Source organism: Rattus rattus, chromosome 1 (genome assembly GCF_011064425.1).
Source record: "Rattus rattus isolate New Zealand chromosome 1, Rrattus_CSIRO_v1, whole genome shotgun sequence".
NCBI lineage: Eukaryota > Metazoa > Chordata > Mammalia > Rodentia > Muridae > Rattus > Rattus rattus.
Genome location: NC_046154.1, coordinates 165709521 through 165729684, shown reverse-complemented (window position 1 = coordinate 165729684; position 20164 = coordinate 165709521). Strand labels below are relative to the sequence as shown.

General features: G+C 42.4%; 1 protein-coding gene across 1 annotated transcript in view; it reads left to right on the top strand.

The window, feature by feature from the left end:
* The window catches only part of Hcfc2 (host cell factor C2), a 29041-nt gene extending 9098 nt beyond the window's left edge, over positions 1 to 19943 (top strand). The window contains exons 4-14 of the mRNA XM_032910698.1: positions 340 to 548; positions 1370 to 1454; positions 3392 to 3498; positions 3608 to 3796; positions 7730 to 7897; positions 8509 to 8561; positions 11780 to 11960; positions 14765 to 14838; positions 16561 to 16692; positions 18722 to 18907; positions 19447 to 19943. Of these exons, the coding sequence (XP_032766589.1) occupies positions 340 to 548; positions 1370 to 1454; positions 3392 to 3498; positions 3608 to 3796; positions 7730 to 7897; positions 8509 to 8561; positions 11780 to 11960; positions 14765 to 14838; positions 16561 to 16692; positions 18722 to 18907; positions 19447 to 19761 (1699 nt within the window). The 3' untranslated portion in view covers positions 19762 to 19943. The remainder of the gene's footprint in view (positions 1 to 339; positions 549 to 1369; positions 1455 to 3391; positions 3499 to 3607; positions 3797 to 7729; positions 7898 to 8508; positions 8562 to 11779; positions 11961 to 14764; positions 14839 to 16560; positions 16693 to 18721; positions 18908 to 19446) is intronic.
* Positions 19944 to 20164: the final 221 nt, after the last annotated feature.

The window sequence follows — 20164 nt, the reverse complement described above, 5'->3', positions numbered from 1 at the left end:
TCTGTAACTGGAGTTCCAGGTAGTTATAGCCACCAGATGTCAGCACTAAGAACCCAACTTGAGTCTTCTGCCAGAGCTGCAAGCGCTCTTAGCTACCAAGCCATCTCTTAAGCCCCCTTTTCTTTTTTTTTTTTTTTTTTTTTTTTTTTTGAGATAGGGTGTGTCTGTGTAGTTCATACTGACCTGGAACCCATCATCTTCCTGCTTCAGACTCCTGAGGGCTGAGATTACAGCCACACACCACTATGTGGCTAGTGTATATTACACTTAGAAATCAAAATAAAAAGGCAGTAAAGCGTACACCATCTGAATGTCCTAATGTCTTTTGTGATGTCCTAGGTATCTCAATGATTTCTATGAGTTGGAGCTGCAGCATGGCTCTGGTGTTGTGGGCTGGAGCGTTCCAGCCACCAAAGGCACCGTGCCTTCTCCACGGGAATCCCACACTGCTGTTATATACTGTAAAAGAGACTCTGGGAGTCCTAAGATGTATGTCTTTGGTGGGATGTGCGGTGCTCGTCTGGATGACCTATGGCAGCTTGACTTAGGTAATCTTAATTTGACTCAGGGATTTCTTATGATTTTAAAGGAACAGTTTCAATGTATTTAATTTTTTTGTTTGACTATTTGTCAAGTTGTACTAAGATTTTAGTCAGCATTTATAGTCTTAGGAACAGATGAGACATAATCATTTTGAGCAAATGAATGTTCAATTATGGTAGCAATTTTCCTCTTTTACTATCACCATTAGTCCGGGTTTTCTAGAATGGTCCAGCTTTGTGCTTATTGCTCTAATGTAATTGTCAGTAGCACCCTCTGTCACTCAGAGCAGTGTCTGTTTGGTTGCCAATCTGTGTGGTTGTCCTCGCTGTCTTGGGAAGTATGGCTTTCACAGCATGTGCTACCCAGTGGGAAACCCGGTGGGCAGCTCTGTCTGAAGGGACTCTAGATCAAGCAAAGGGAAATGTGCTGCTTCTCCTTGACTTCCCCCCCCCCCCCGGAGCTGGGGACCGAACCCAGGGCCTTGCGCCTGCTAGGCAAGCGCTCTACCACTGAGCTAAATCCCCAACCCCTCTCCTTGACTTTCTTATGAAGTGTGCTCTTACTTAAAACTTTAAATCAGAAATATTTGTAACTCAAAATGAATGATGCGTTAAGCACACCTCTCCAATATAAATGTTAAATTAAAGTGTAAATAGATTTCTGATTGGCAGTTTTTTTGTGGTGTGAATGAATCTCATCTAAAATATTTGAAACATTTTTGTTTTATTTTGATAAATATTTCTCTTGTCCTATTTTTTAAGTGTATAAATTGAGATGATTTGCTATTATTAGATAAAATTCCTGATTTGCTTGTTTTTATTTCTAGAAACTATGTCGTGGTCAAAACCAGAAACTAAAGGGACAGTACCACTCCCACGAAGCCTTCACACAGCCAGTGTTATAGGAAACAAGTATGGCTCTCGTTTATTGTTGGGTTTGTTTGTTTGTTTGTTTGTTTGTTTTTACCAACTTGAAAGATTCATACCAAAAAAATGAAGATGCTACTTTCTTAAAAATAGATTACCAGACTTTATAGTGCCTCCGTGTGCTAAAGTAGTCTGTCTGTGGGAGCTGAAGCCCCTGCATACCATTACCTGTCAGGACTGCCTGTGATACTTAGTTAGTTAGCTTCCTCTCCGTGATGTCCTGGAGAGTCATGGTGTCATGACCATCCGCAGGCTTCGCCAAGCTGCTTTGTCCTCTCTGTGGTTAGATTCCCAGCAGCCTCATGGTGGCTCACATCCATTAGTAATGCCAGTCCCAGGGAGTCAATTGCCTTGCTGGCTTCCTCAGACACCAGGCACACATGTGATGCCTTGCACACATGCAGGAAAACCATCCATACACATGAAGTAAAGTATGTTTTAGAGAGAATTCTCTCTCATTGGCAGTGTCAGCCTGGGAGAGCAGGGCCTAAAAACAAGGCGGACTAAAGTCTCATGTGATAGCCAACTTTATTCAGAGCACTAGAAAATTTATATCTCAGGGTTAAGAAGAGTCACATGACTAAGGTGTTCTATCATAAGGACAAACCACATGTGGCAAAACGTATTTTTTTCATACAGGCATATGAATAACAACAGCTGAAGTAAACTGTCTGCTACACCTGGGAGGAGCATGATCACACATTCCAAGAACAGTGTGTGCTTTGAAGAAACTCAAGTCTCAAGACTCTTGTTTTCTTGGAGTTTTCTCACATGCTCTCAGTTCTCACACTGCTCCATTCCTGAACTGTGTTCCGACAAGAATCTTTGGGTGCTGGGAAAAAGTTTAAGCTTACTTATTTATCTGTTTGACAGTGCTGGAGTTTGAACTGAGAGTCTTAGACGTATCTCCTAAATGTCCTACTGCCCCAGAGCTACCTTACCAAGGCCCCCCTTTTTTTTCAAGACCAAGTTTCACTGAGTTGCCCAACCAGGCAGGCTTCAAACTTGTGATCTTCCTGCCTCAGCCTCCCTAAGTAGCTGACTTGTAAACCTGCACCATCAGGCCTGGTCAAGCATGGTTTCCCCACAACTTCCGGGCAGTGGGGACTATAGGCATTCACAGCCACACTAGGCTAAAAGTTGTTACAGTTAAGGAATAGAAGTGACCAAAGTTAGGTGAGATGTCACCTTTTTCAACCAACATTTTAGCTACTTTTTGTTGATATGATTAAAATACCCTGACGAGAGCAACTTAGGAAGGAAGGGCCAGTTCTGCTCACAGTTTGAGATGAGAGTCCACCATTTTGTGGAAGCCACTATGTCTACTGTCAAGAAGCAGAGAGAGATGGGAGTTTGTGCTCTGACTGTATTAAGCGACTCTGGTCTTGGGCGTATTAGAAGTCAAACAGTCTTCACTTCAATTTACTCAGCACTGCTCTATAAAACTGTCAGTTTTGGGATTGGGGATTTAGCTCAGTGGTAGAGCGCTTGCCTAGCGAGTGCAAGGCCCTGGGTTCTGTCCCCAGCTCCAAAAAAAAAAAAAAAGAAAAAAAAAAAAAAAAAACAACTGTCAGTTTCCTCTTGTTACTGCTCTGCTGTGGCAACAGGCTTTTGTTCCACTTCCAAGAGTGCCCTTAATCTCAGCGTGCTCAAATGATCCTCCTCTTTGCCTAGCTTCCCAAGTGCCCATGACTTCAGATGTGTACCACCCTGACTTAAAACGGTAAATTCTGTTTTAAAAAAGCAAACCCAAACCACTTTCTTCATCCCCTTATTTATAGAGTACTGCCTTTACAGTTCAGCAGGGAGGGAGTGGTTCTGAAGTTCATACCAACAAATACACTTGAGATCACTCTTAGTGTTTCTAATCCAAAAAGTAGAATTCAATCACTTAGATGTTTTGTGTTTCTTTTGTTGTCTAGGATGTACATTTTTGGTGGATGGGTTCCACATAAAGGTGAAAACACTGAGAATTCTCCCCATGATTGTGAGTGGAGGTGCACCAGCTCGTTTTCGTACCTAAATCTAGGTGAGTCTTGAGAGGCTGACTCTTGGACGTGGTGTCTGTTAATAAAGTGATTCTTGTTGTGTTGCTGCTTGTGAGCAGTGTCGAGCCATGGCCGTTCCTTTCTGTTCAGATACAGCAGAGTGGACTACTCTGGTGTCAGATTCCCAGGAAGATAAAAAAAACTCAAGGCCAAGACCGAGAGCAGGACACTGTGCCGTTGCGATCGGCACTCGACTGTACTTCTGGAGTGGAAGAGACGGCTACAAAAAAGCCCTTAACAGTCAGGTGTGCTGCAAGGACCTGTGGTATCTTGATACCGGTAGGTAAGAGTGCTTCAGTAAGTTCTAACCGCAGGGGCTCAGGTCTGTCTACGGATCCAAAGGGAATATCATCTCTTCTCTTTCCTACAACTAGAAATGGGCGGGTAAATGCCTAAGTGCTCCCCACTCCACAGAAGGATATTAGCTCCTCTCTCCTTGAGGCAGCCAGCGCTTGCTCTTCCCCACTGAGCCATCCCTAGTAACTTTAGTTGTGTTGTTGAAATCTGAGTCATCCTTTGCTGGGCTTTGTTTCAGAAGGCAGTTAGCCACTCACCAGTTTGACTCACTATAGCTTTTTAAAAGCACTTTTTATGGAGAGGTATTTTACTTTAAAAGATAATTTATTCCTTTTACTGTGAGGATAATTTATTCTGATAATTTATTCCAATTAATAAGGGTTACCTTATGTGGGGCTGGAGAGGTGGCTCAGCAGTTAAGAGCTCATTCTGTTCTTGCAGAGGACTCCAGTTCCCTTCCTAGCCTCCCCATGAGGCAGTTGTGTGTAACTCCATCCCCAGGGCACTGGGCACCTTCTTCTGAGCTTCGTATCTGTGCTCATGTGCACATGGGGCTCACTCCTCTCCTAAAGATTTTCTGAGACAGAGTCTTATGTATCCCAGCTGGCCTTGAACTCACTATATGGCCAATGATAAACTTGCGAGTCTTGTCTCTCCACCTCCCTAGTTTTGGCATTAAAGTGTGCGAACAACATACTTGATTTATGTAGTGCTTTTATTTATAAAAAGTTGATTATTTAATGTCGGGAAAAACAATGAACAGAGCAACTAAACGAGACTAGATGTTCTCATTAAAACAGCATGGTAGCAAAGAAAGAAATACAGAAAATCCAATTTACTGATTTGTCATTTAAATTGAGATTTACATATTTACTATTTATCTAGTTGGGGTTTCTTTTACTGTGATGAAACACCACAACCAAATCAACTTGGCAATGAAAGGCTTTATTTGGCTTGCACTTCAGTATTGATACTCATCATTAAAGGAGGTCAGGGCGGGACCCTGAAGGGCAGGAGCCGATGCAGAGGCCATGGAGGGTGCTGCTCACTGGCTCGCTTTCTAATAGATCTAGGACCACCAGCCCAGGGATGGCACCTCCACAATGGCTGCGCCCTCCCGTGTTGAGCACTAATTAAGAAAAATGCCCCTATTCATTGTTGTCACACACACACACACACACACACACACACACACACACCACACCACACTCATGAAACAATGACAGAATCTTTTCTCCCTCTCACACACAGGTCCCTTTCTTCATTCCTGCACAGATCTATTTAGTACTGCAGAGCTCAAAGGCTGAGACTCGGAGAGGGCATGTGCTTATCTTCCTAAGCCTTCCTACCTCATTTATAGTTTCCAGTTCCATCCATTTTGATTTTTATTTTTGTTTGTTTTGGTTTGGTTTGGTTTTTTTTAGCCGGGCAGGGAGCTGGTTTTTTTGAGACAGGGTTTTTCCGAGTAGTGCTAGCTGGCCTGGAACTCACTCTGTTGAGCAGGCTGGCCTTGAAGTCAGAGATCCACCTGCCTCTGCCTCCCGAGTGCTGGGATTTAAGGTGTGGACCAGTACTATTATTTTTTCCAACTATAATTCTATTTGTCTTTGTGTGTATGTACCACTCGTTCACCTTTTTTTTTTTTTTTTTGGTTCTTTTTTTCGGAGCTGGGGACCGAACCCAGGGCCTTGCGCTTCCTAGGTAAGCGCTCTACCACTGAGCTAAATCCCCAGCCCCACTCGTTCACCTTTTGCCAGACATTTAGTTACGGCATTTCTTTGACGTGAATAGAGCAGCCGTAGACACAGGTGAGGAAGTGTCTGCAGAGGATGTAAAGGCCTTCGGGAGATGTCCAGACGTGAAGTAGCTAGATCAAGGAGGAGCTCTGTCTTAGCCTTTCGAGAATCCCCAGTGGTGTTCATAGTGGAGGCACCAGTTCACACCCTCGGCAGCAGTGAGTTTTCTTTCCATAGTGAGAACCATTCTGACAGCAGTGAGACTGAGTCGTAGTTTTCATTTGCATTTCCGTGATGGCCAAGGATGTCAAACACACTTCAACATGGTTATTAGCCATGGTATTTCCTCTCAGAAATTCCCTGCTGCTCAGCTCACTTTTTAATTGGTGGTTTGTTTTCTTGCTACTAGACTTTAAAGTTCTTTGTACTTTCTAGATAACAATCCATTACAGATGACAAAGGCTTTCTCCTGCTCTGTAGACAACCTCATTACTCAATCAACACTTTCCCTTGCAGAAATTAATTCCATGCTGTCCCATTTGTTGATAATTGCTTTATTTCCTGAGTGACTGGACTCCTATTTTAAAAGTCTTACCTATACCTGTGGCTTGAGGTGTCTTCCCTACATTTTCCTCTGGCATTTTCTCAGGTTTCAGGTTTGGTTCTTTTTTTTTTTTTTAAGCTTTATTTATTTTATGTACATTGGTGTTTTGCCTTTATGTACGTCTATGTGAGAGTGTTGGATCTCCTGGAACTGGAGTTACAGTTATGAGCTGCCATGTTGGTGCTGGGAATTGAACCTGGGACTTCAGGAAGAGTAGCTAGTGCTCTTAACCGTTGAGCCATTCCTCCAGTCCCATTTTAGCCTGATGACCTTTTTTACTCCCTTGTCTCTAGAAGTTTTTGGAATTCCTTTTTTTCAGTTCCTGCCATTTTTAAATCTTATGATGTGGGTGGCTTGTTTATTAGAAAGAGTCTTCCAGGGGTTGGGGATTTAGCTCAGTGGTACAGCGCTTGCCTAGGAAGGCGCAGGCCCTGGGTTCGATCCCCAGCTCCAAAAAAAAAAACCAAAAAAAAAAAAAAAAAAAAAGTCTTCCATTATAACCCAGGAGGCCTCAGATTTGCCATCCTCCTGCCTTAGGTGTGCGCCACCATTCTTTCTTTGTTAAAGAAGGTTTATTATTATTATTATTATTATTATTATTATTATTATTATTATTATTATTATTATTTGTAGGTCTGTGGTCTGAAGTTTAGTAAGCGCAAGTGAGTGCAGGTGCCTACAGAAGCCAGAGACAGCTGACCCCTGGAGCGGGAGCTGTCCATGGTTGAGGTCCACGGAACCTCACAGCAGCTGTAACTTCAGTTCCCTGTGCACCAGGCATGCACATGGTGCCCAGATATACATGAAGGCAGAACACCCATAAACATAAAATAATGATGAAAATATTTCTAAAAGGTCATATTGTTATAAAGTAGATAATGGGCCTGCTGAGCTACAGGCTTGTAGACCTCAAATCACAAAGATGAATTTTCTTAGCTAACTACAGAAAGCCGGGAGCATACTTCCTATCCATTGTGAAGTTCACTCATGCCCTACGTGTACATAGACAATAGGATATTGTATATATAATCTTAGATCTGAAAGATCCGTTACTCATTGTGGAAACGTTAGCAATATTTTACACCAAGGTTATATGCTTTGGGCAATACTGATTTTGTTAAAGGAGTATGAAAACTTCATATTTTTCTAAAGTATATCCAAGTCATTTTTCATTTCTGGCACGTATGCTGTTGGTTGAAAATCAGTTCTTTAAATTAAAAAAATTCTAAAGCTAAAATAGCAAAGCAATAGTATAATACTCAGTTACACCCCCTAAGCCTTTTAGACAAGATTAGTCATGTTCAGGATAGACCTTCAGGTTTCTAGGATTAAACATGTTTTCATCCTGAGCCTAATTACTCAGGTAGTTTGGGATTGGGTTGTTTATTTGTATGAGAATCTGAATAAAATCAGAGCTGTATAGCACTGTGATCTCACTGACTGGCGTCATTTAAGTCTATTCAGTAACCGACGTAGTGCTCATTGCTGGAGCTCTCAAAGCTTCTGTACAGCAGAACTATTGGCAAGTTATTGATGCATTTGAAACTAAAGGGTTATGTGGATATTTTTCTTTAGAGAAACCTCCAGCACCATCACAAGTCCAGTTAATCAAAGCTACTACCAACTCCTTCCATGTCAAGTGGGATGAAGTGCCTACGGTCGAGGGCTATCTTCTGCAGTTGAACACTGACCTGACGCACCAAGCTGCATTGCCTGATGCTTCAGCAGCACCAAATACGCTAGGTAAAATAAGTGTCATGCGTGAGGAATGCATTCTACTCACGCGCTTTTAAACCCACCACATAATCTTGTGGTTATGCTTGGTTCAGGATGATGCATGAATTTTAGCCTGTCCTGGTACACGCCTGGTAAGCCAGCTCTTTGAAACTTGACTGTTGTACTGGTTGTTGTAGTAGAACTCAGAGGGGTACATAGAGTTCATTCTAGTCCACTTTAAAACTGATAGTACTTGAGTTCCAGAAGTGTTTTTAATTAGCTTTCAGAAGTACTTTACTGTTTTTTTTTTTGGAAGTATTTTTAAGTGAACAGACCCTTGGAAAGTAATTAAACTTGTTACAGTCTTCAGGAAGGATTTCAGCAACTGTTAAGTAAACTATTAAGAAACAGCTGAACTTGGGGTTGGGGATTTAGCTCAGTGGTAGAGCGCTTGCCTAGCAAGCGCAAGGCCCTGGGATCAGTCACCAGCACCGAACAAAAAAAAAAAAAAAAAAGAAACAGCTGAACTTGAGTAAAGATGATATGTTAATCTTTAACATGCATATTTACAACTATTCACAACATAGTCTGTGGATGCTAACGAAGAGCACATCAGTGTGAACTTTCTCATCCCACAGGAGGCAGGACGGACCCTCACAGACAAGGCAGTAATAGCATCCTTCATAACAGTGTAAGTTGAAGCTTCCGCGATGACAAATGCATGTTTACGGCGGTACTCCCAGTTTTTACTGAGATTTTTCTGTATATTACTCTGAATAAGTGATTACTCCTGGCTTTATATGAGAATCATCTCTGAGCTGTCCAGGCAGCCCTGTTCTCACAGGGCTGGGGGTGCGGCTCAGTGTTAAGAGTGCTTGGCAGCATACATGAGACCCCGGATTCTTTCTCTAGCCCCACAGAAATAAAAGGGAAGAACAGTTCACAGGCTTCTTATGACAGAAGCCTTTTCATGAGTTTATATTGTGACATTCCAGGATGTCACAATATATTCTGAATCTATAAAACATCCTTTAAGTATACTTTCATAGTTTATATTTCATTTACCAAAGAATATCCGTAGCTAAATGAACAATGGCAAGTTTGCTTGTTCTTTCTGAAGCCGTCATGGTAAGCATTTGGATCAGATAATGGCTCAGCTTAGTAAAGTCCATCAATTTCTCTTGGTAAACTGCTGTGGGTACCGCTGGATCACAGGAAGGGATGAGGTGTATCCTGTTCTGAGGACTGAGGGTGTGAATCAATACCGTAGTTGTCCAGGAACGAGGTCTTACAGGTTTTGTCCATTCAGTTTGTGAGGAGCCTGTTTCAGTAGACAAACTATGTATATAAAGGTATCATGAATATTATATGTTATGTGTGTCTGTGTGTACCGTAAAGTACTGTTGTCCTCCTGCTCTTGGATCTTGCTTAAAAAAAAAAAAAAAAAAAGACTCCTTTAAGCCACTCTAGCTTTCTTTTAGTATCTAACTGTGCCCTCCTAAATGAAGTCATAGTTGGGTGTGGTACCACACCTTTAATCTCAGCATTCAGGAAGCATAGGCAGGTGGATCTCTGTGAGTTCAAGGTCAGCCCAGTCCACATAGTGAGTTCCAGGACAGCTAGGGCTGCAGAGTGAGACCCTGTCTCTAACAGCATGGACAGCCTTCTTGAGGAAGTACAGCCCAGGCTTCCTCTGGTTTCCATACACATGTGCAGACATGTTCACATGCACAAACATACTCACACATACAGAAAAAAATAACAGAAGGTGAAGACTTGGTGATATCTCTCTCCGTGTCCCTCTCCTGCAACCTTGAATCTCTGTAGTTGGGTTGACTTGACGCCTGTATCATGATGAGAGCTTGTTTGTAGATGAGCCATGTAGTGTGTTGTTGGTATGTGCCTTCACATACAGTTTAGCTTTTCCGGCTTTAGCTGCCTTTTCATTTTCTTATTTTTTCCTATAATTAATTTATATTCAGATTCCAGCAATTATTATTATTTTTTTGTCTTCTGGAGCCTTTCTTCATGCTCATGTTCAGGGTCTCCTAAGCCTGTTCAACACATAGTCTCCTTTTTTTTTTTTTTTTTTTTTTTTTTGGAGCTGGGGACCAAACCCAGGGCCTTGTGCTTGCTAGGCAAGCGCTCTACCACTGAGCTAAATCCCCAACCCCCTTTTTTTAACTAAGAAAAATTTGTATGATACAGTATCCAATATAAAATAAGTATACAAATGAAGTATCTGCTAATGATAGTTAAAGTGCGTGGAGTGTACATGCAAGTGAACATGTGTGTTCAGGGATACATGGAAGGCAGAGGCCAGCATCAGGTGTCTTTCTAAGACAGGGTCTCAATGAACCTAAGTCTCGTGCACTCAGCCATACTGGCTGGCCAACAAGCTGCAGGAACCCATCCTCCTGCCTCTACTCCCCACACTGGGTGGGGCTGGGGGATGCTCCACCTCATACGGCGTTTTCACACGAACTTTTGTTTAGGTCCTGGGCACCTGAACTCAGGTGCTTAAATTTGTGCTGAAAGTATTTTATCAAATGAGTAATCTCCCCATCCTGAGAAATTGCTTTACAAGTAATTATTTGGTATGCAGATAGTTTACCATCATTAGAGATAAAAGCAAGTTTGCATGCTGATGAGATGGTTAGTTATGCCTTGTCAGTTCTTACATACCTGAGTCTTGCTGAATACTTCATCCTGGAGGATTTAGAACATCCTCAATGTTTTTGAAGTTTAATGGCTATTTTGATATTATGATTATACGTACTGAGAATGCCACTTCACATAAATATGTGGACAAAATGGCAGAAGTAAATTCGGGGTCAGTCCATACATTGTTGGAAATCCTACCCTAACTCCTTCATGAGCTGAAATTCATGTAAGGCTTTTGTAAAAACTTAAGCAGCAATTTAAAGAGAAATTGAATATCTAGAGGCTAGCAACATGGCTCAGTGACTATTAATGCACACGCACACACAAACACACACACATGTAAAACAGGAGCAACATTGGAGTGTTTGAAGGAAGGCAAGTCATCTTTATGATCACATGGCTATATAATGGATGATGTCATCGATAAATTGAATTGCCATAAAGTTTAAAAGTATTTATTATAGTATGTTTAGGAGGGTAAATTAAATGTCACTAATAAAATCTGTCTCTTCCGCTCCCCCCACCCCATCTCCTCTGCCTCAGCCTCTCAAGTAACCAGAATTAAATGTCTATAGAGCCAGTCTTAACATTAAGGTTTCTGATCAAATATTCAATAGTAATTAATACTGATATTAGCATATTGAGTTTTTATATATAACTCGTTCATACAGAATAATTCCTTTGTTGAAATTTTTCACTATGCAAGCCAGACCACCAGAGTTCAATCCCTGGAACCCACATAAAAAGCAGAACACTCACTCCACACAGTTGTCCTTTGACTACACCTGCACACCCTCACACACACACAGTTAGCACATTGTTAATAACAATGTTAAGTGCAGCAGTCCATGGCCTCACCTGTGTTACATGAGTATTTATTTGTAATACTAGCCACCATGTAAAAACTAAACATGCTAAACTAAAACTACAGTCTTTGGAGCATGGAGATTAAGTGGAAAAAAAAATCTCTTAAAACTAGTAGTTTTCAAGAATGAGTCTATAAAAATTAGTGATATAATTTTAAATGTTTTATGTTTTGGTAAGTTTTAGTTCCTGTTGTTGTTTTGAGAAGCTTATTTCTAGCCTAGGCTAGCCTAGAGCCCTGGAGCTTCCTGCCCTGGCTCACCCCCACTCCCTGTAGGTGAACTTGCTTGCCCAAGTGGACTTGTGACTGCTTGCTGTTTTCTATGTGACTTCGCTCTCACTTGCATCGCTTGCTATGATGCACTGTTCTGTTTCCTGTAGGTTAGTGATCCAGCAAACTGTACAAAACCTGAACACACGGCTGTGGCTGCAAGAGGAATGTCACTGAAGAGCAAACCAGACTCAAGAGCAGCAGACTCCAGTGCTGCTTTGCACTCGCCATTGGCGCCTAACGCGTCCAACAACAACAGCTGTATGGCGGACATGCTGTGGAAGAGCGAAGGTACAGTCACGTCTTAATGCAAAGTAAAGCCTTATAAATTCCAGCGTTACTGAAAAAGTAGCATTACACTGTTTTGGTAGGGAGTGTAGGCGTTTGGTTTTTCATGACAGGTTTCTCTGTGCAGCCCTGGCCTTGAACTTGGAGATTGCCCTGCATCTGTCTCCTGAGTGCTGCCATTAAGGATATGCAGCCACCATCCAGAGTGTGCGCGCGCGCGTGTGTATGTGTGTGTGTGTGTGTGTTTTGAGTGTGTCTTATTGTATAGTCTTGGCTTGACCTAACAGAGATCCATCTGCCTCTGCCTCTTGAATGCTGGGATTAAAGGCGAGTACTTATGTTACATGGTTTGGAGAATTTTCCTCAGAGTGAACACAGTTGACAAGTTCACACATTATAAATATGAAATTTCAGTTAGGAGAATGTTTGGTGGCACTGAGGCTGACCAGTGTGGTTACTGTGTTCGCCCCTGTGCTTGTTTTCTGGTCACTTTTTATCGATATGAGGTTATTTGTTTATTTTACTGCTATTTCTAAAGTGCTGAGATCTGTGCTTGTGTGTGGTCTTTGAGTAAATAGTGCTGTAGCAAGTGTCTGAGTTAAGGAAATTCAGTTGTGGGAATTGCATTCATATGGAGGCTTACAATTTGGTGATTTTTTTTATTTGAATATTCTGTTGTATTTTGTTTTCTTTCTTATGTTTGGTGTTTTGAACAGGATCTTACTTTGTAGTCCTTGCTGACCGAACTCTATTGTAGCCTAAGCCAACCTAAACTTGTGGCAATCCTCCTGCCTCAGTCTAAAACTGTTGTGATTCACCATGCTTAGCTCTATTTGAATATTCAGATGCCACTGAGATACATCAAGGATTGTTTGTGATGTCACCATCTCAAATTATTTTATTAATACTGGCTTATCCTTGGAATACAAAGTAGCTTTTTAATTTTAAGACATTGCAATAGCTGTTTTAAATCTAATTGTCAGGGAGTCAAATACTACAGGATAGACATTCGTTTTATTTCTATTTTGCATCTACAGTAGATAAGCATACTGTAGAACATTATTTGTATTCTTTTCTCATTTCATTACTGATGCAAGAGGCGCACGCTCCTGAGTCTCCACTTTGCTTGTTTGGATTTTACCTTTTTGAGACTGACTCACTGATTCCTAGGCTGGCTTAGAACTTAGATGTTTCCCAGGCTACCTGGCCTCAAGCTCCTAGTGATTCTCCTGCTTCACCCTTCCCAGAACTGGGATTATAGACACGGTCCTCTATACCTGACAGGGTTACTGGCTTTCTTAGTGTAAAGGGATTGTTCGGTATAGGCAAGCTTACTTCTGAACTTCCAGTTTAAAATTTTTCATTTGTAAGTTTCTGCTGTACAGAGAAGTTTATATGCTGAGAACACACTTGAGCCTGAGCCTCCCAATTTCAGTAAAATTGGTTTTAAGCAAATGGTGAAGCCAAGCTTGTCCCACAGTGCCTGGCACACCACAAACACTGTCAAGGCCTGGCTGTTCAGTCAGGTTACAAGGAATGTGACATTCTTTACACACTGTAAGAGCCACCGCTGTGTGCCTCCAGGAGTGAAGGAGTGTTCAGACTGCATGCGTGCTCGGCTTGAGAGACCCCTCTGGCTTTACTAGATGGAGGGATGGTTGAGAAAGTAATTGGAAGAGCGGTTAGGAGTTCTTTTAGGACTGTCAGACAGATAAGGTAAAGACAGCACAGTGGGTAGGACAGAAAAAAAAAAGTAAAGAGGCTCTCGCTCTGCCCTTAGCATGTAGAAAGGTCCAGTGGCTAGACTCTGCAGCCAGTCAGTTAGGAGAGGCAGATGAGTTAATAGACCTCAGAACGGACCCTGAGCATCATCAAGATGGGACGAGAAGAGTGAGAACACCTCAGGAAGAGCATTCAACTCTGAACTTGACTGAAATACTTGAGGAATATATTGGCTAACTTGACATATAGATCTGGAGTCTAGGAAGCATTCTTGTTCATAAGTACAGATGTAGAAATGATCTGAAATGTAAGTTCCCCAAGAGCAGAGCCCTTGTTGACATGTGCACTGCTAGAGTCCCAATAGCCCGGGTCGTACAGGCTTGACTGGTGAGTGAGTGGTGACGAGTGTTTACAGCACAGGGTGGGTGCTGGTGGCAGAGGGAAGATCTGTCTAAGAACACCAGGTAGAAAACATCACTGTAGAAGGAACCCAGCCAAGAGAGTGAGAAAAGGGCCCTTGGCTTAGGTAAGTATTGGAGGAGGCTTGGGGGTTTTGTCTCTTTCTTTACAGTGGGCAGCACAGTGTGAAACTCTGTGTATGTATTTTTACCAGTGAAGAAGTTCATGCGGCATGAACCCTGCCCGTTTTCTTTCAGCATCATAGAAACATACTTAATGCCTAAGAGAAAGTCTGCAGTGTTGTCAGATGAGTGGCTATAATCCTAGGAAGAGACAGGATTTAAACAGAAATGTGTGGGCACCACTGTGTATCCTCCACAGTGGGGAGAAGGCAGAAAATAGACAAGATCACAAGCACACTTAGGACAGGAGAAAGAAGCCTCAGAGATCTGCCTTTCTCTGCCTCCCCAGCACTGGGAACTATGCCCAGGTTTTTTCCATGGGTTCTGGGGTTGAAATGACTGAGATATTTCCACAACTGCCCAGGGTTTTTGGTCATTTTTATCATGGTAAATAGACATAATACAGAATATGTTGAAGAGTTTGGTGTCATTTAATGCTCTGTTTTAACTGTTTTAATATGTCTGAGTGATTATTTAATGGTTAACTGGTGGTTTGATTTTCAGTTGACGAAATATGTGCTCTGCCTGCAACTAAGATCAGCCGTGTAGAGGCACATGCTGCAGCAACACCATTTTCTGTAAGTTTATGACCTGGTGGCCATACATGTTGTAAATGGGAATGTGTGTTTAAATGAAAATGGTCTCAGGTTTCATGTAGTAAGGAATTGATATAAATTTAGAAGCAGATGGGAGAGTAGTAAATTTCATGTTTATTGAAAAAGATTGATACAATAATAATGTATATTTGGGGCCCCAGTTTTGATGTAAAAATGTACTTAGTACACATGTTCATATTCTCAGTGTACCAGCTCACATGTACCCTCAACTGCTAGGTCACTCCGTGGGAAGTGAGGCCACAGATAGCTTTGGTGTTCCTCTCCGTGCTTTCTCTGGTTTTTTTTTTTTTTTTTTTTTTTTTTGGTTCTTTTTTTTCGGAGCTGGGGACCGAACCCAGGGCCTTGCGCTTCCCTAGGCAAGCGCTCACCGCTGAGCTAAATCCTAACCCCTCTCTGGTTTATTTTAAGTGAGCACGCACATGTCTGTCAGTGTAAATGACATTAATGGCTGGAAGGTGGGACTTGCCCTGGAACAGACATGCTTGGGTAGCTGCTTCCTAGCCGCACAGCAGAACTTGGCAATAACTGATGGGTGTACGTGCAGGCCAGCTCAGAACTCTGACATCGAGTTGTTTTATGGATGGCCGTAATGGACCTGCATATCCTCAAATTTAAATGCTTGCAGAGGATTGCCTTTTTATATAAATATGAGGATCATACATACATTCCGGTGTTAGGGTTTCTGAGTCATTCAGAATTGCTGTAGTTTTTTTTTGTTTGGGGGATTTTAGTCCTATATCTTCCTTCATCCGTGTTCACCTTTCCAGCATGTTAGTCTGTGTTTGTAGACTCTTCTCAGGGAAGGATTAGTAAATGGAAAGATGTTTCTTCTGAATCTGACTGTGGTTCATCAGCCACAGTTGTGTCTGTTATTTCAGTGTGAGTCAGGCGCCTTCTCAGCGCTGCTGAAGAGTTTTTACAGCTTTAGCAAGTGACCTGTTTAAAGCTGCTCCTGACCATAAGACTCTTGCAGTTAGCTCACTTGTCAGCTAGTTAGGACAGAGGTAACTGAAGGGCACACTGGTTTTGAGCTTCTGCAAGCAGCGTGCCGTTCGTAAGAAGGCGGCCTTAAAGACTAGGTCCAGGATATGTACGGCTCACCCTAGAAGGAGGCTTAGGTTAAAGTCTGTTTGTAAAGCAAGTAAGGTAAAGCTGCTACTCCACGCCCACTTCAGTCTATACTGAAGCACATTCAAGCTGCGTTTTAGTTTTGAACTTTTTTCTCCTTTTAGGTTTGGAGAAGCACAGGTATTTCACATACAAAGGTCACTGGATCTCCGCTTGTTTTGTGAACCTAGAGGGAAGAGGCAGTTTGAGATGGAGTTTTCTCCCTGCTCCTTTGGAGTAGATGTAGCATTTCTCTAAAGGGGCTGCACTTTCTGTGGGCCTCTGATGGACAGACAGGTGGCAGGCATCTTTACTTGTCTCTGCTGAGGAAGCGTGCTGACCTACCCAGCTTGACGGTAGCAGCTCCTGGTGCCGAGTACCCCTTGCACTCTCTGTCAGATGGGCGTCCTCTCTCCATTGGCGGCTGACCTAGTCTGCTAAGATCTGTTTACTGTGAGCTTGTAATGTGTGTGTCCATCCATGTGCACACTTGCAGATCATTGCATGGGATCACTTAAGTCTTGACAGTTCTGTGCTCAATGCAGTCTTCATAAATTTTCCTTTCTCTGAAATTAGAAAGAGACACCTTCAAATCCAGTGGCCATTTTGAAAGCAGAGCAATGGTGTGATGTGGGGATTTTTAAAAACAATACAGCTTTGGTGAGCCAATTTTATTTGCTACCAAAAGGAAAACAAAGTATGTCAAAGGTAACTATTGATAAATTTTCTATATTTTGAGAGCTGAGAATGTAACTGTGGCAGAATGCATGTCTAGCATGTATGTGAATTTGGCTACAACTCCAACACTTGAAAAAGCAAGCTAAATATACAGCAAGTGAATTGTGATTCTGGGAAGTGGATTGCTTTGGTAACTGTCATTGAGGTCATTTGAAGGCATGAAGTTGGGATCTTCCCACAGTGTCACTGGGAGTGCCGTATATATATATCCATCTTGCTTTTGTAAATATGGCACCTGTCAGTTTAAACTAGTCTGCATGAACTAAGGTGTTTGTTTTCTCTTTTGAGACAGAGTCTCATGTAGCTGGGCTAGCCTCAAACTTCTTAGGTAGCCATTTACTAAGATTACAAGTATAATTGAGCTGGGTTCCAAGGCCTAAAGATCTGGTCTGGTCAGGTAAAGTAAGGGTTTGAAAAATGTCTCAGGTGGGCAGTGTTGGTGCGTGCCTTTAATTCCAGCACTCAGGCAGTCAGATCTTTGAGTTGGAGGCAGCCTGGTCTGAAAAGTGAGTTCCGGGACAGCCAGGGTGACATAGAGAAACCTTGTCTTGAACAAAACAACAAAAAAAGCCTGCTTCAGGTTGGGTGATGGCGGCAGCCACCTTTGATCCCAGCTCTCACGAGGCAGAGGCAAACAGATGTCTGTGAGTTGGAGGTCATCCTGGTTTCCATAGTTCTAGGACAGCCAGAGCTACTGTCTCCCATACTGTTGCACCTGATCATTTCAGATGCGGGCTACCCAGACCAGCCTGTATGTCACTTATCAGTTTAGCTTCTGTAACAGAACCTTTGGCATTCTGCCCTCTTTTTCACAGTTAGTATTTTCAGCTCTTGATAAAAATGAAAATTCTTGTAAACGAACATCACTTTTATGGCTAATGAGATTCCTGGTTGAAGCTGAATCCGTGTCCATATAAAGATACATCCACATGTAAAAGCATGTTAACTGCCTAATTTTTCTCAAAACTTAATTTTTATTTTCTTAATTAAGAAAACCTGCAGCAAGGACATTTGAATTTCTTTTTTTTTTTTTACTCTGTTTTTGTTTTGTTTTGTTTTATATTTTTATAGAATATAAGGACACGGTTTCTTTGTGTAGGCCTGGCTATCCTGGAACTCTGTAGACCAGGTTAGCCTTGAACTCAGATCTGCCTGCTTCTGCCTCCCTCGTGTTGGGATTAGAGGTGTGTGCCACCACTGCCAGCTGTGTTTGAATTTTTAGTTTTGTCATTCTTAAGTGTTAACTGGGCAGGTCAGTTGTGTCCCCTGAGACCAGGCTTCCACACAGTGTGATGGTCCAGTGGCACTGGGTCTAGCATAGGCCCGATGGCTGGGCAGAAGGGAGGACTGCAAAGTTGGGTACAGATGCTAAGGTAGTAGCCACCCAAGAGGATGTCACCATTTAACGTTTATGTCTCGTCCTGAATAGAGTCTTTAAACACACACGTTAGTCACTCCTTTTCTGCTAAGCTTGCTTGTCTGTCTTTAAAGGGCAGTGCTCCTAGGAGGACCATTATATGACAGCAAGTCTGGGATTCTTTCCCAGTTAATGAGTTCACATGGGGACTGGAGATTTGTTCTGTTTATTGTGATAACAGCTCTCATTTTTTTTTTTTTTTTTGGTTCTTTTTTTCGGAGCTGGGGACCGAACCTAGGCAAGCGCTCTACCAGAGCTAAATCCCCAACCCCAACAGTTCTCATTTTTAATTTTCGTTTTTCCCCCCTGCCTCTGCTGCCTCCCATGTGCAGAATCCCCTTGCCTTTCTCTGTATACTGTGAGTCAGGTCACCTTTCCTCTGGATAAGAGCCCCTCCTTCAGGCATGGGCTTCATGGGCTCTGCATTAGAGTATCTCTCTGTGCAGTAAAGGGACATATGTGAAGGATCTGGATCCTTAAAATACACTCATTCTTAAAGAGCGTTGTTGTTTACTAGAGACAGACTGTAGCTCTGAAGTGGAAATGCACCTTTTCTCTGACTTCTGTATGTTTCCATTCCAGGTAGGAAATGCAGACGTACCCGACTACAGTTTGCTTAAGAAACAGGACCTTGTTCCAGGAACAGTCTATAAATTCAGGGTTGCTGCAATCAATGGTTGTGGAATAGGCCCTTTCAGTAAACTCAGTGAATTTAAAACATGTATCCCTGGTTTCCCTGGAGCTCCTTCTACAGTCCGCATTTCTAAGGTAGTCTGTCAGGCCCAGCAAGACTGGACTCTTGCTGATTCAAATGACTTGTCTTCTGTGTGGAGACATTCATAGTAGCACTTATGAAAGATACCTAAAGAGGTGGATTAAACATTAAACGTTGGTTTTGGTAGCCACACCTGGTATTTTTGAGTACCAGATGGAAAGCTGAGTTATAATATGCAAAGCACAGAAGAACTAGAAGTCAGTGTGTATCATCTTGCTTACATCACCCAGAGTTCATTCTGCAGAGTTCTAGATTTTAGAGCATATGAAACAGGGTTACATTTTATAATAAGCCTTGATCTTGGTTAAGAAGGAAAATGCCCTTTGGGGGTGGGTAGGACAGTAAGCCTGGGTATTTAAGCTTTGCTTTGTTTGTGAGAAGCGTGTGTAGTGTAAAGCCAGTTCAGGTAGAGCTGTGTCAGCAGTAAGGGCTCTATCTAGTGAGCGGCCACCAAAGGAAGGCTCTGTCTTGTAAAGGCACAGGTGATACTAGAGAGAGCTGGAGAGCCTTCACCTGTCCTCCTCTTTTCTAGAATGTTGAAGGTATCCACCTTTCCTGGGAGCCTCCAACGTCACCCTCTGGAAATATTCTGGAATACTCAGCTTACTTGGCTATCCGCACAGCACAGGTGCAAGACAATCCCAGCCAACTCGTGTTCATGAGGATCTACTGCGGTCTGAAGACCTCGTGCATAGTGACTGCTGGACAGCTGGCAAATGCACACATTGATTACACGTCCAGACCTGCCATTGTGTTCAGAATATCAGCAAAGAATGAGAAGGGCTACGGACCCGCCACGCAAGTCCGATGGCTTCAAGGTAACAGTAAGAAAGCCCCTTTGAGTTGAGTTGTTTTTACTAAAGCTGTTGTAATCGTTATTTATTAGAAACTGTTATAAACATCTGTTCTTTGAGAGTATTCCCTGACTGTACTTCTAGCAGTTATGAATTTGAGTTTGTAAGTTGTTCTTAAAATGTATTTGCTCACTTCTAGATCCAAATAAAGATAGAAAGAAGCAAAGACTGAAAATTAGTATATGGATTCTTCCTTACCCATAGAGCTACTTACAAAGGACAAATAGCACAATGAAGAAAAGGCCGTAAGGTGTTTGCCCCTTTTCTTTTCTGAAGGCTGTGTAACTCAGTCATTCTGCGGCTACTGAGATGAGTTTAGTCACTGGCTGGTGTACACTCGCTGTGGTGGGTGTTTCCCATGTTGTAAATGCCCGATCTGAGTACCTGCCGGCCTTA